The 16,459-nt window shown below is 38.1% G+C and overlaps 1 protein-coding gene across 1 annotated transcript; it reads right to left on the bottom strand.

Moving 5' to 3' along the window:
- Positions 1 to 4,360: 4,360 nt before the first annotated feature.
- LOC101692221 (olfactory receptor 6C74-like) lies at positions 4,361 to 5,323 on the bottom strand. Its single transcript, XM_004749738.1, has one exon. The coding sequence runs from the start codon at positions 5,321 to 5,323 to the stop codon at positions 4,361 to 4,363; it is 963 nt and encodes a 320-aa protein (XP_004749795.1).
- Between the last annotated feature and the right edge of the window lie 11,136 nt (positions 5,324 to 16,459).

Raw genomic sequence — 16,459 nt, 5'->3', positions numbered from 1 at the left:
ATGTAGTATCTAAAGTACTCAAACTCCTAGAAATAGGAAGTAGGATAGAGGTTGACAGGGATAGGAGGAGGGGGAAAGGGAGATCTTTGGTGGATACAGAGTTTGAGTTTTGCAAGGTGAAAAAGCTCAAGAGATCTTGAGCTTTTTAAATATATCTACACAACGATGGAGATATATTTAATACTGATGTACCGTACACTGAAAAATGGTTCAGATGGTAAACTTTATATTATGTACTTATTACAACAATAAAAAGACAGAAGCTGTCAGTTGAAAACATAGAAATAAACAAATAAAACATGACTAAACTAAATGTGGTTTGTAAGAAACTAAAGAGATACAATGATATAAGTAGTTATAAGTAAAAGGATGGAAAATGACATAGCATGCAAATGCTAATCAAAATAATGTTAGAGTAGCTATGTTAATATGAGGCAAATACACTTCAGAGCAAAGATAATTATGAAGACTTAAAGAGAAGGATAACATAATGATAAAATTGTCAGTTCACAAAGGGAATTAAGATGGTAGAGGAGTAAGAGGACCCTGGGCTTGTCTTGTCCCTAAAATACAGCTAGATAGTTGTCAAATTATTCTGAACACCAAGAAGTCAATCAGAGGTCTGAGAGAACAAAAACTGGAAGTCTATACGTAGAAAGCTACCACTTTTTGGAAGGTAGACGGTGTGGAGTTTCACTTGGGAAATAGTGATGAGGAAAGATCCTGCTTAGAGGCTACTGCAAAGTATTGAAGTGGTGGAGCAAAAAATCTGAACTTTAAAAATTTACTATCTTGAGAAGAATTGTGCGTGGATTAAAGGTCCTCAGGTGGCAAAGAAGGGCAGAATCCCAGGAATGAAAGGGTGGTCTGAAGCCGTGGAGTCACAAGAAGAATGGGTGGCACCAAGGTGTGACACCATTCCCAGGCATAGTGTCTTAGAGTGCAGAGGATCTTGGTGTCAGCTTTCTGCTATAAACTGCAGACCTAGCAAGCATTGTAAGACCTTCCCTTGGAGGAACACTGGGGGTCTGTGCTGTAAGCATCCCTGAATTTGGAGTTTTGAAACTTGTTACACACCTGAGATAAAAAGGTTGGGGGCACTGACAGGGTGAAGGCAGGGTTCAGGTGGAAACTGGGAAACAAATAGGGTGACTGGTTACTCTTCTGTGAGGGCTCACTGGAATAGGGACATGAATCTTTCAGGTCTGAGGCTAGAGAGTAGGAGGCAGCCATTTTCATCCAGCCCATCACTGCTGAAAGACTTAGGGAGAAAACAGCACCATCTAGTGGAGGCTGGAGCTGTGTATACCACAAGGGTTCCCATCCCTCCCATCGAGTACCAGTCCTTGAGAAGCGTTTCCACTGAAACAAGCCACCCACAAGTCATCCCAAGAATCAGTGCCATTGGCCCCTCCTCCAGCAGACCAGCACAAACAACTCAAACAACTAGCTCACACCAAGTTTATTGATCAGAGTGCTGCAAAGCTTCAGCTCTAGAGGAAACAGGTTTGAGCTTCCTTTTCACTTTTTAAAATTTCCTTTATTTTTATTATTTTTTCATTTATTATATTTTCCATTCCTTTTTAAAGTCTTATTATAAATTAAAAAATGTGTGTGTGTGTGTGTATGTATATATACATATATATACTTTTCATATGTATTTTAAATATTTTTGGTCTACTTTCAGCTCCCTGGTGGTCTAGTGGCTAGGATTAAAATTTTTTGGTCTACTTTCATATGTTCTTTTTTTTTTTTTTTTTTAAAGATTTTAAAAAATTTGTTTGACAGAAAAGGACACAGTGAGAGAGGGAACACAAGCAGGTGGAGTGGCAGAGAGAGAAGCAGACTTCCAGACAAGCAAGGAATCCAATATGGGGCTCAATCCCAGGGCCCTGGGATCATGACCTGAGCTGAAGGCAGGCACTCAACAACTGACCAAGAGGGAATATCTTAAATTAAGTGCTTTTGCCTACCATGTAATGACAAAAAAATCAACAAAAGTAGCTAGGAAGAAATTTTTGGAGGTGGCAAATAGGTATGGTAATGGTAGTGATGATGGTTTCAAGAGGGTTTACATATCTCTGAACACATCAGGTTCTATACTTTAAATATCTACAGCTTTTTGTATGACCATCATTAATCAATTAAGTGGTTTAACTTTTATGATTGGATGTATCTTCAACACAGAATTAGTTCAGGGGATTTGTCTCATTAAAATATTTTATAGGACCACGATTTAGTGCATTAATCTCCATGTTAGGATTTGGGTTTGTCCTTCACTGATTATGATCTATGGCTGGTAATGACCATCCTGGACTTATAGACTAAATTTTAGAATTCTGGTATTCGTTTTTGTGTTTGTCAAGGTCACTCTTCAATCATAGTCTATCTCAAAGTAATGTAAAGTGCATTTGTCTAGTTTATGTGTAATAATTTATTATCAAATGCTGACTAACACCTTGGGAAGGCTCACATTCTTTTCATTACTTTGACCAGGATTCTTTGATTTATGCTCTACGTTCCTGAACTTCGACCACTTCACAGCACTCCTCCATAATTCAACTCTCAGGGTGGACAATTATTTCCATGTTCATGCAGCATCTTTTTGCTATGCATATGAGTATTGTCAAGTGGATTCTAGAGATTATATGGCTCAGTCTCCATATTTTATGGAGAAGGTGACTTACGTGTTTTTGGAAGTTGGCCAGTTAGTTGACGGCAGCACGAGGCTTGTTCAATACAAGCACCAGGCTTGTTCAGTGCAAATGATTCAGAGTCTACTCTGGTCCATTTACATTCCATTCCCACTGTCACTTCCCTAAACCATCATTCTTTTTCTTCCAATTACTGTAACACTCTCTACACTTTCTTACTCTGATCTTGGCTTTTCCAAACCCATTTTTATACAATGGATAACAGCCAATCTTCTAGATCTTTTTTAGGACTTGTTTGATATTTCCTTACTATCAATCAGATGAATTATCATCTTGGTAATAGGACCATGAGGGCAAATAGTATCTAATCATGGTGTACAATGTGTTTCATAAAATATATATGAGATTATCTAACCTCAGGGTTTACTTAAAGAGAAACAAAATAAAAAATTGTCTTAATCATTTTAGAGAGGTTTCTTTTGAAGAATAAATAGATACATTCTAGCTGTCAAATAGTTGGAAAAAGCACAAGCTATAAGGATGGAGATAATGGAAATGTTAATTTTTTAAAATAGATGATCAAACAGAAGATAACCTTATAGTTGACAACACACTTCAGTGAAGGAAAATTTTTAATTTATTTATTTTTATTAGTAACATGAAGTAGATAAAGCATTTGAATCTTTGTAAGAAATTATAGAAGTATGAAAGAAGTGCTCCCTTCCACCGATATACACAAGCACCTGTAGTAACAGCTTTAGGATAGGAACCAATCATAAACATGCATAATGCATCTGAGAGGCTGGAGCTAGAGTAAATGATTTAGGAAATAGGAGCTGGTCATCTATGTCATGGTGCAGTCGTTCTCTCTCTTTAGAGAATGGTCTAAGCCTGAGAAAAATTCTGTTTCCCTCCAGCATGGGGCTGACACATGCATATGTAGCTAAGCTGAGGGCCAAAAACAGCATTTCAGAGAACTCCTGAGGCAAACCATATATATTCCAAGGTGAATTGTACTATGACCATTGTTTCCCTAGGCTACGCATGAAGGGAATATGGACCAAAGTATTGGTAGTAATCCCATCATTTCCTTCATAACCAGAAAGTAATAAACAACCTTCTATCATTTAATTATCTAAATGCCTTTTGATTAATCATCAATCCATTGTGCCATGATTATGGCTAGAGATAAGTGAGATAAAAAGTACATAAGGGGCACCTAAGTGGCTCAGTGGGTTAAAGCCTCTGCCTTGGGCTCAAGGGGTCCCAGGGTCCTGGGATTGAGTCCTGCATCGGGCTCTCTGCTCAGTGGGGAGCCTGCTTCCTCCTCTCTCTGCCTGCCTCTCTGCCTACTTGTAATCTCTGTCTGTCAAATAAAATGTTAAAAAAAGTGCATAAGTTATAAAATTTTGGAAATTTCAAACATATCTTTATATCTGAGGGAAGAAAAAATTCAGCAAAAGATATTTCGGTTAATCAATTGTCATGAAAATGTGGAATATTTAGAGAGAAGAGAATATGTGCATCAAGGTAAAATGTGACCTTGCAAAAGCAGATTTCCATTTTTTAAAAGGATGTGCTAGGTCAAGTGAGATCTGCTAGAGACCCTGTATTACAACTGTGTGGGCTGCTACATTGGCCAGAATGAGGACACTGGGTTCTCTAAGGTCTTCTAGTCAAAGGTGATTTTTTTCATGTGATTTTTTTCATCTTGATATTTTCATTCTGTACATTGTCTCCCTCAGAGCCTGGTGGACTTGCTTGTTCCGCAGAGTATAGATGACAGGGTTGAGCAATGGGGTCACCACCGTGTTCACAAGGGCAGCCTCCCTGTTGGATTCCAGCCTGTTCGTTTGCTTTGGTTTCACATATATGAACACACAGCTGCCATACATCAGAGAGAGAACTATGAGGTGAGAAGAGCAGGTGGAGAAAGCTTTCTTTTTCTCTTTGGCTGATGGGAGTTGTATGATTGTGACTACTATGTTGCTGTAGGCAATGATGGTTATGATAAGAGATGTCAAAAGGATAACCAAAGCGAGGACAAAGGCCAACATTTCAGTGGAGCTGGTATCAGAGCAGGAGAGATGAATCAGGGGGGCAAGGTCACAGAAAAAGTGAGGAATGATACGGGGACCACAGAAGGACAACTGGAAAACCTTCACTACCAGCCCAGTGATAAAGGGAAAGGCCAAAGCGAAGCAGGCAGTGACCAAGAGGAAGCAAGTCTTCAGGTTCATGATGGTCGGGTAATGCAGAGGCTTGCAAATGGCCACATACCGATCCAGAGACATCACTGCTATGAGGAGGAATCCTGCTGCTCCCAGAAATACAAAGACAAATGCTTGTATGAAACAGGCAGGAAAGGAAATGGTTTGCCTGCCTGAAAGAAAGATGGCCAGCAACTTAGGAATAACAGTACTTGTAAAACAACACTCAAAGAAGGAGAAAATGCTGAGGAAAAAGTACATAGGTGTGTGGAGCCGGGAGTCAGCACAGGTGATGGTGACTATGACAGCATTGCCTGCAATGGATGCCAGGTAGGCCAACAAGTGTACCAGGAAGAGGATCTTTCCCAGGTGTTGGATGGCAGGAAACCCCTCCAAGGTGAATTCTTGGACAGTTGTCCCATTCCCCCTTTCCATGGGCATCTGTTTCCACATCATCATCACTGCTCGTCTAACCTGTAATAAAGACATCAGTGAACCCAAAGATTTTAGGAGACCATGATTAAGTTATTTCAGTAGCCAAGAATCTGGCTAGACATTAGGCAATGAATATAATAGAATCTATCTGTTCATGTTCTTGTGAGACTTAATTAAGATAAATCATGTAACTCACGTGACATATGGTGTCAAAGTTTCTTAATGTGTTTCTTAAATTCTAAGTGTAGTATTATGATCACTAGTATTATTCCTGGAGTTTAAGTAGGCAGAGTTATTAACATTTTTGTGTTATATGTTTTATTCTTTTTGTAATATTATTTGTAAGTATCATTATAGTAATGATAGTAATATTTCCTTTGACCATCCCTTTTAAAATCTGCAACACATTCTATGGTCCATCATTGTATGTGAGAACTTACATTTTTTTTCTCTGCTCATCACCGAAACTCAGTATTTCTTTTACTCACCGTAACAATCATGATCCCCTTCTAAAAGCAGAAACTAAAGCTTAGAAAGTTCTAGGGATCTTAAGTCACATAACTGGGACTTTAGCCAGAATGCCCAAATTTGAAGTAACTGCTGTTTCTAAATACAGTGACAAACTATTTTCTTTTCTTTTCTTTTTTCTTTTTACAGAGATCACAAGTAGGCAGGCAGAGAGAGAGAGAGAGAGGAGATAGCAAGCTTCTTGCTAAGCAGACAGCCCAATGGCGGGTCTTGATACCAGAACGCTGGGATCATGACCTGAGCCAAAAGCAGAGGCTTTAACCCACTGAGCCACCCAGACATCCCCCAAATATTTTAAAACAGGAACAAATGTATTTTTGATGCCCTCTCAACCTTAAGTGAAAGATTAGCTTTATTTATCTTAATTGTTTCTCTCCTCAGACAATAGCACTGATGTGTTACAGACCTGTGGAATGACATGGGGCTTAGAGAGGATCTACTTTAGTACAAGCATTTTATAGAAGGAGTTGGAAACCAGAGGCATTAGGGGCTGCTCAGCAGTACGAGTTAAGTTGTAAATCTAGGATTTACCACCCACCTTCACATGGTTCACTCTGGCCTGTGACAGAAGACTGTATGATGGTAGTTCATAGAATTAACCCACTTATGAGGATGTGCTGGGCACCTGGCGCTCATGCACTCACTCTCACATCCAAGCTCAGTGAACATTCTTTCTTCAGTCCTCTCCATCAGTACCTTCTCTCAGGATGGTGTTTGGCTCCTTCATATCAACTCTAGGCTGAAGATCAGCAGTGAAGAATGTGTCCTTCTCGGTAAAGAACTGTGGGACTGGTGTTCTGGGGGCAACTCATGGAACTGAGCAGCTCACCCCTGAGTAGCACAGCCTGAGGGAGCCTCTCCTTCTGTTCCTGTTGACCCCAGTAAATCCACCAAGTTAGCAGGATGCCTGAGGACAGGCACTCAGCCAAGAGTCACCATATGGGGTGTAGGGCTTCCTTCCTTTGCAATTATTGTCTTCTAAGAAATCAAAAGCTTGCTCTGGGCTGAGGGGAAAGGGAAGAGAAGGAAACTCATTTGTCACAGCCTGGGGCCCCTGGCTGGGTCAGGGAAGGGGAGGGGATGCAGTGAATATGCATCACATGCTGCCAGTATTCTGGCTGCCAGTCCCTGTTTCCAAAGTGAAAAAAGGCTACGTGGCACCCTGGACCACTGAAACCCCAGAAAGGAACAGAAGGACTAAAACAAGCACATTTCACTGCTCCGAATTCTGGCCTAGAGCTGGACTCCTAGACTACTTAGGGTTCTCATGAAATGTCTGGCTCTGCCTTCCCCAGTGATAGAAGCCCACCTAACATGCAATACTGCTGTCACCTCCTATAACACTTAATGGGAACACATAGCTTCTTACTGGTTTAACCCTGGGTACTGTTGAGACAAGGATCCTTCTGTGTCAGTGCTCCATGTCGTGGGCACACCTGCTCCAAACACCTTCTCTTGCATATGCCCTTTCATTATATGCTCACCTTTCCACATGGAGAAGCATCCTTGTTTTACTGCATCAACAGCAAAGAGATGCTGACATGCAGTTCTGAGGCTCTGTGATAGTTTTACCACAATACTGTTTGGTCACCAAGCAGGATGGACCCAGCCAGTGAGCAGAAAGTGTGGACCCCCAAGCCTTATCAGATGTTGAAGAGACAGCGGCAGAAAGTAAAGTCACAGCTGGTGTCTTAAGGGCAGCTAATTGGTTACTGTTGAGAATGAGAATTACTGATGCAACCTTTGTATTTATCTTCCCTTGTGTGTGGCAACGCTGACTCCCAGATGTCCACACTGTTCTCTGCCAAGATTTTTCAAGGAAATTATATGACAAATTCTCAAGGGTTTTTAAAGTCCCAAGTTGAATATTCATCCTGATTGTAGGTAAAAGTCCAGACTACAATTTTCTACAGGTGATGTATACAGTGAGACCAGAACATAGTTGTTAAAATAACATATTTTATGGTTAAAAAACAAAAGTGGGATCACACTCTGGCTTTCATGAGGCTTTTAGAAAGATTCTGGAGAAGTCCTCCTTTTTATTAACAAATTCTTCATGCTTTCACTGACATTACAATTCTTTTCATTGCATATTTTCATCTGAAGAATATGTTAATTGTGCTCCCTAGTCTTTTTGAAAAAGGAAAGCATGCGCTTTTTCCTCTTCAGGGAAGAAGGGGGCATGGCATGGTAGGTGGTTTCTGTAACATCTGTAACCAGTCAGACCCCTCTCTCTTGAAAAGTTTCTGGGATGTGGCTCCCCAGATCTTTCTAGATGCAGAAAAGGAAGAGATGTGAGCCTGAGGGTGGAGAAGCTGTACCCATAGCAACTACTGGGTTGGGGGGTGCTTCTCCTCCTGTGTATGTCAGCTGAGCATTGGTGGCCGGGGTGCCCCATTTTTCTGTGGCCTCTGGATTCCCATCCAGAGCCTGAGAAGGGGACTAAACTCTTGTATTTGCTGGAGATCATGGGATATATGGTAGCTGGAAATTTGTTCTGCCTGAATCTGCCCTCAACATTACTGATCTTACAAGGTCAAGGCAAATATTATAGAAAATTTCATGAGTATTCATATGGGTTCCACTTTCCCACAAGTATACAAAATCACTTTTAGAACATCTGTCCATCAATATACCCTGTTCTCAGTTCATGGCAAACTTGGACCTCAGTTGGAGGTGAGGGAAAATAAAGAATAATGGGAGAAGAGTTATAAAAGCTAGAGCCATGTGAGACTATACATTTTCATGCTCAGATCAGGGCTCATTTTCAGGGGGTTTTAATATTATTCAGTGCCAGCTTCATGGTGCAGAAATACCTATCATATCTGAGTGAGTCCCAACAACAGTGTGATGGTGGGAACATGGGAGGAGAGGATCTAGTTTTGATGGGAAGTTTTACAAAGTGGACAATCAAAGAAATGGGTTGAACTAACTCTACATTGTATCTAGCATAGGGGATGGTGAGCTGATACCCAGAAATATTTCTTTTCTTTTTTTCCTTTTTTTTTTTTTAAAGAGAGAGATCACAAGTAGGCAGAGAGAGTGGGGGTAGCAGGCTCCCTGCTGTGCAGAGAGCCTGATTTAGGGTTTGATCCCAGGACCCTGAGTGGAAGGCAGAGGTTCAACCCACTGAGCCACCCAGGCGCCCTCCAAGTAATATTTCTAATTGTCTTTGGTCTACTTTCTGTTTTTTGGAGAGTGCCTTTTGGCTCTCCAATTGACACTGTATCTTTTTGAAAGGACACCTTGAGATCTCTGTTATCAAGAACATTTCAAGCATTCCTTGTGCTTTGAATGTGTAAGTATACAGTTTTAGTTAGGGAAGGAATAGTTCTTAAGGTTTTATTTGTAATTATCAAAATATTCAGAGATTAAGCAAATATCAACTGTGGATTCTCCCCTCCAGAATACTATTATGTTAGCCATTCTGTCCCCTGGCCACTCTTAAAAATAGGCTACGCATATATTCAGGATTTAGATAGTAATACTATTTTGGTTTATAGTATGTCTGGTTAATATGATCTATTCCTAGAATGGTTCCAATTTCTAGTATTAAATCCCTAAGGAAGAAGGCTAAATTGAGGCCTAAGGAAAGGTGAATCCCATCATCTATGATATTGTGGGAGAGGGCATAGGGGATGCTAATTTGAACAGAAAGTGGGGATCAGAACCCACTGAAATTCTCATTAGGCAGAATACGAGTGTGAGGGTGGAACTGTAGGAATAACAATAATACTCTGAGAACCATGGTCCCTTTTGGAATTTCTATAAAACTAAGGCAACAACGGCAATAAGGACCCAGAATACATCAATTCTAAAATAGGGAGTTCATTAATACCATGCCCATTACCCATCCAGCCATGTGAAGAGAAGCCTGATAGTGTTAGTAGCTTCCAATCTGAGTCAGAGAGGAGAAGTGAAGGCATAGAGTAAATTAACCTGCCCAGATTTCTTTGTTGCCTTTTTAAAAGAAAATTTTAATTAAGGCTATTTTACATTTCTATGACTTTGAAGTTGTTAAAAAGCACTTTACAAAAATTAATTGTGCTTTACAATATTCCTATAAGCTACATATTATTATTTGTTTTACAAATGGGAAAACATAGGCATGAAGAGACTAAACTAATTGCCCACAATCAAGCAACTAATGAATGTTACAGCTGAGAAAATAATATTCTAGTTTTTTTAATTAAATTTATTTTCAGCATAACAGTATTCATTATTTTTTCACCACACCTGGTGCTCCATGCAATCCATGCCCTCTATAATACCCATCACCTGGTACCCCAGCCTCCGACACCCCCCCGCCACTTCAAACCCCTCAGATTGTTTTTCAGAGTCCATAGTCTCTCATGGTTCAACTCCCCTTCCAATTTACCCCAAGCCCCTTTTCTCTAACTCCCCACGTCCTCCATGCTTTTTGTTATGCTCCACAAATAAGTGAAACCATATGATAATTGACTCTCTCTGCTTGACTTATTTCACTCAGCATAATCTCTTCCAGTCCCGTCCATGTTGCTACAAAAGTTGGGTATTTGTCCTTTCTGATGGAGGCATAATACTCCATAGTGTATATAGACCACATCTTCCTTATCCATTCGTCCGTTGAAGGGCATCTTGGTTCTTTCCATAGTTTGGCGACCGTGGCCATTGCTTCTATAAACATTGAAAATACAGAAAGGGAAATTAGAGAATCGATTCCATTTACTATAGCACCAAGAACCATAAGATACCTGGGAATAAACCTAACCAAAGAGGTAAAGGATCTGTCCTCAAGGAACTACAGAACGCTCATGAAAGTAATTGAAGAAGACACAAAAAGATGGAAGACCATTCCATGCTCTTGGATCGGAAGAATAAACATTGTTAAAATGTCTATACTGCCTAGAGCAATCTATACTTTTAATGCCATTCTGATCAAAATTCCACCGGTATTCTTCAAAGAGCTGGAGCAAATAATCCAAAAATTTGTATGGAATCAGAAGAGACCCCGAATCGCTAAGGAAATGTTGAAAAACAAAAATAAAGCTGGGGGCATCACGTTCCCTGATTTCAAGCTTTATTACAAAGCTGTGATCACCAAGACAGCATGGTACTGGCATAAAAACAGACACATAGACCAGTGGAACAGAGTAGAGAGCCCAGATATGGACCCTCAACTCTATGGTCAATCTTCGACAAAACAGGGTATTCATCCTTTCTGATGGAGGCATAATACTCTATAGTATATATGGACCACATTTTCCTTATCCATTCTTTCATTGAAGGGCATCTTGGTTCTTTCCAGTTTGGCGACCGTGGCCATTGCTGCTATAAACATTGGGGTACAGATGGCCCTTCTTTTCACTACATCTGTATCTTTGGGGTAAATACCCAGGAGTGCAATGGCAGGGTCATAGGGAAGTTCTATTTTTAATTTCTTGAGGAATCTTCGCACTGTTCTCCAAAGAGGCTGCACCATCTTGCATTCCCACCAACAGTGTAAGAGGGTTCCCCTTTCTCCACATCCCCTCCAACACAGGTTGTTTCCTGTCTTGTTAATTTTGGCCATTCTAACTGGTGTAAGGTGATATCTCAATGTGGTTTTAATTTGAATCTCCCTGATGGCTAGTGATGTTGAACATTTTTTCATGTGTCTGATAGCCATTTGTATGTCTTTATTGGAGAAGTGTCTGTCCATATCTTCTGCCCATTTTTTGATATGATTGTCTGTTTTGTGTGTGTTAAGTTTGAGAAGTTCATTATAGATCCTGGATAGCAACCTTTTGTCTGTACTGTCATTTGCAAATATCTTCTCCCATTCCGTGGGTTGCCTCTTTGTTTGTTTTTTTTTTTTTTTGACTGTTTCCTTTGCTGTGCAGAAGCTTTTGATTTTGATGAAGTCCCAAAAGTTTATTTTCGCTTTTGTTTCCTTTGCCTTTAGAGACATATCTTGAAAGAAGTTGCTGTGGCTGATATCGAAGAGATTACTGCCTATGTTCTCCTCTAGGATTCTGATGGATTCCTGTCTCACATTGAGGTCTTTTATCGATTTTGAGTTTATCTTTTCTAGTTTTTAAAAAAAAAATTTTAATTAACATACAATTAAATTATTAGCCCCAGTGGTACAGGTTTGTGAATTGCCAGGTTTACACACTTCACAGTACTCACCATAGCACATATCTTCTCCAATGTCTATAACCCAACCACCCTCTTCCTAACCCCCTCCCCGCAGCAACCCTCTGTTTTGTGAGATTAAGATTCTCTTATGGTTTCTCTCCCTCTCAATCCCATCTTGTTTCACCTTTTTCTTCTCTACCCCACAAACCCCCCACTTTGCCCTTCAACTTCCTGTATGTCAATCCTAAGTGAAACAAGTGGCTTTAAAAAAAGAAAATTGCACTTACTTGTATCAGAATTTTTCTGAATAATTTTAATAGATGGAATGAATAGCATCTTAGACGTTGCAGATTAAAGATTTGCAAATTTGAAGATACAGAAAGTTAAACACAAAGTAATCTACCTAAAATCGAAAAGATCATCAGTGAAATATGGGGTAACTTTAGATAATCCGACATGCATATTAAATTTCTGAAAGAGAAGTTTATGTGTGGAGGGGGATGACAAAAAGAGATTCAAGTAAATGATGGCCAAAATTTTCTAAATTTCATGAAAACAGAGCCAAAAATCTCAGTAAAACCCAAAAATTAGGAAAATGAAAATATCTACATCAAGGCATGCAATAAACTGCCTAAAACCAATGATAAATAGAACATCTTAAAAGCAGCCAGAAGGAAAAATTACATGTTTCTTGTTGAGGAAAAAAGATAAAGTTAACATAGAATCTTCTCTGGAAAAATGTCCATTGACAGATGAATGGATGAAGAAGTTGTGGTATACACACACACACACACACACACACACACAGGAATATTAGTTATCAAAAAAGATGAAATCTTATCATTTACAACAACATGGATGGAACTGGAGGGTATTATGGTAAGTGAAATAAGTCAACCAGAGAAAGACAACGATTATATGGTTTCACTCATGTGGAATTTAAGAAACAAAACATAATCATAGGGTAAAGGAGGGAAAAATAAGATGAAATCAGAGAGGGAGACAATCTCTAAGGGGCTCTTAACTGTAGGGAACAAACTGAAGGTTGCTGGAGCGGAGGCGTGTTGGAGGGTGGGGTAAATGGGTGATGGGCATTAAGGAGGGCACATGATGTAATGAGCACTGGGTGTTATATGCAACTGATGAATCACTGAAATCTACATCTGAAACTAATGACACCCTATGTTAACTAATTGAATTTAAATAAAACAAGATATAAGAAAAAAAGATGTTAGTTGGAAAAAAATTTAAAAACAATGAGAATACAATGATACAAGGACTTTGAAAGGACCATGGATAAAAATCTGCCAACCTGGAATTCTATACCTATGTAAATATCTTTCAAAAATGGAGGCATACTGGAGTGCCTGGGTGGGTCAGTGGGTTAAGCCTCCACCTTTGGCTCGGGTCATGACCTCAGGGTCCTAGAATTGAGCCCCATATCAGGCTGTCTGCTCAGCAGGGAGCCTGCTTCCCCTTCTCTCCCTGCTTGCCTCTCTGCCTACCTGTGATATCTTGCTCTCTGTTAAATAAATAATCTTTAAAAAAATGGAGGCATACAAAAGATAAAAACAAATTAATCACCAGAATATCTACAGAATAATAATTGGTAAAGTCAGTCTTCCAAGAAAAAGAAAATTATACCAGATGGAAATATGGATGTATGGAAAGGAAGGAAAAGCACCAGAAATAGCAATTATATTGGCATCTAAGATGCTTTGTTTTAATTATTTAAATGTTGTTGAAAGGTAATTGACTCTTGCAACAAAAATAGTAACAATGCACTGTGGTGTTTATAACATATGTATAAGGAACATATATGACAACAATATCATAAAAGCTGAGGGGGTAGAAGTATGTTATTTTAAGTTTCTTATATGTGAAGTGGTAAACTATCACCTGGAGGTAGACAGTGACAAGTTAAAGATGTATACTGTAATACTAAAGCAACCACTAAAATAAAAATCAAAAGTTATAGTTAAGAAGCCAACAGAAAGGGGTGCCTGGGTGGCTCAGTGGGTTAAAGCCTCTGCTTTCGGTTCAGGTCATGATCCCAGGGTCCTGGGATCGAGCCCCACATCGGGCTCTCTGCTCAGCAGGGAGCCTGCTTCCTCCTCTCTCTCTGTCTGCCTCTCTGCCTACTTGTGTTCTCTGTCTGTCAAATAAATAAATAAATCTTTAAAAAAAAAAAAACAAGAAGCCAACAGAAAGAGATAAAATGGAATCATCACAGTTGGGCAGTAGGAAACTGGGTTGATGTATATTTTTATTATATTCATTTCAGAAGTCATTTCACAAGTATTTAAATGTTAAAACATATCAAATTATACACTTTAGATATAGCCATTGTGTATCAGGGATAACTCAAGAAATCTGTAGAGCTGATTGTAATGGAATACTAAAAATGCTTGGTTAATTCAAAAGAAGACAGGAAAGGAGAATAAGAAATACATAAGGGAGGGGACAAATAAAAGGAAATATTGAGATGGTAGAGTTAAATATAACCTTACAATAATGACATTCATATAAATGGACTAAGTACTCTAATTTAAAAAGGGAGAGAGAGACACACACACACATACACACACATAGTGACAGAGACAGAGATTACTATATTAGGTCAAAAGGAAGGTGTTACTACATGCTGGTCATAAGAATAACATTTAAATACATAGAGTAAGAAATTCCAAGCAAGCATCAAGCTAAAGAAAGCTTGTGAGACCATAGTAATATATATTTAAAAAACAGACTTTATAGTGAAGTATATTTCAGAGATAAAGAGGTAAATTTATAATGATAAAGGAATGAAATAATCAGGAAGGCATAATTCTATATGTATATGCACACAATGATAGTGTTTAAAGTTTATAAAAGAAAACTTAGAAGAAGTAAAAGGAGAAGTAAAGAAAATCCACAGTCATAGTTAGAGGTTTAAACATAATGATTTAAATAATTATACAGCAAAAAGTCAAAAAATAATTTAGTAAATGTAGAGAATTTACTTGAATATCAACTAAGTGGACTTAATTCATAATTGTAGATTATTGTACATTAATTGTACATATAATTGTACATTGTTACATTTAGTACCTGAAGAATACACATTATTTCCATGTGCACATAAAAGTTGCACTACTAGGTATTTATCCAAACAATACAAAAATACTGATCTGAAGGGATACATTCACCCAGATGATTATGGCAGCATTATCAGCGATAGTAAAGTATATAGAGAGGCAAATGTTCATCAGCTGACGAATAGATAAAGAAGATGTGAAACATCCACCTGCACGCACGTGTACACAGGATGGAATATTACTCAGCCATAAAAAAGAATGATACTCTTTTTTTTGGAATCTGCAATGTCATGTCATTTTTGGACTTGGAATGTCATTTGCAATGATATGGATGGAGCTAGAGTATGTGATGCTAAGCAAAATAAGTCAATCAGAGAAAGACAAATACCATATGTTTTCACTTGCATGTGGAATTTAAGAAACAGAAAAAATGAACAAGAGGGAAAGGAAAAAAAGAGAGGTAAAACATAAAAGAGACTTCACTATAGAGAACAAAATGAGGGTTACTGGAGGGGAGGTGGATGGAGTATGGGGTAAATGGGTGATGGATATTAAGGAGGGCACTTTTGATAAGCACTGGCTATTATATAAGTGATGAATCACCATTCTCCTAAAACTAATATTTCACTGTATCTTAACTAACTGGACTTTAAATAAAAACTTGAAACTACAAAAAAAAAAAGAAATTTCAAGATATATTTTATGCTGGGTTGTAAAATAAATCTCAAAACATGTTAAAGGACTGAAAATATAGAATACGATAGAATACGTTCTCTAGTCACAATTGAATTAAACAAATCAATTACAATGATTCATCTAGAAAATTCCTCAATACTTGGATATAAACAATACATTTCTATATCACTCTTGGATTACCGAAAATTTTACTAAGACAATCTGAAAATATTTTGGATGCAAAAATATTAACACAACATACCAAAATTTCTGAAATGCAACCTAAAGCCATGCTTAGAGGAAACTTCATAGCATTAATATTTATATTAGAAATAACTATAAAATTAATCATTTAGATGTTCAGTTTTAAATGGTAGGAATGTAAAAGGAAATTACAACTGAAGTATGCAAATAAGTGTGAATTCATATAAATATGAATGCAAATATATATAAACCAACGGAATAGAAAACAAACAATAAAAAAATAAAAAGTTGGTTCTTTGAAATGACTCACAAAATTGTTTAGCTCATAATAAGACTGACAAGAAAAAAGAGATATCATATTTTATTTATCCTTCTCTGACTTATTTCATTTTGCATAATGTCCTCTAGGACCATCGATGTTGTCAGAAATGTTAGGATTTCTTTCTTTCTCAAGGCTTAATAATAATACATTATATACATATACATACACACATACACATATTATTTTATATATAATGTGAATGTATTATATATGTACATTACATACACACAGTATATATGCATACATAATGTATAA

This window comes from Mustela putorius, unplaced genomic scaffold (genome assembly GCF_011764305.1).
Source record: "Mustela putorius furo isolate JIRA1106 unplaced genomic scaffold, ASM1176430v1.1 tig00003909_pilon_pilon_pilon, whole genome shotgun sequence".
Taxonomy (NCBI): Eukaryota; Metazoa; Chordata; class Mammalia; order Carnivora; family Mustelidae; genus Mustela; species Mustela putorius.
The sequence above is the reverse complement of the archived record's forward strand: the minus strand, read 5'-3'. Positions and strand labels throughout refer to the sequence as shown.

What these genes read in the sequence shown, in the direction of transcription:
- LOC101692221 (XM_004749738.1), bottom strand. Translation starts at nt 5,323, where the DNA reads ATGATGATGTGGAAACAGATGCCCATGGAAAGGGGGAATGGGACAACT.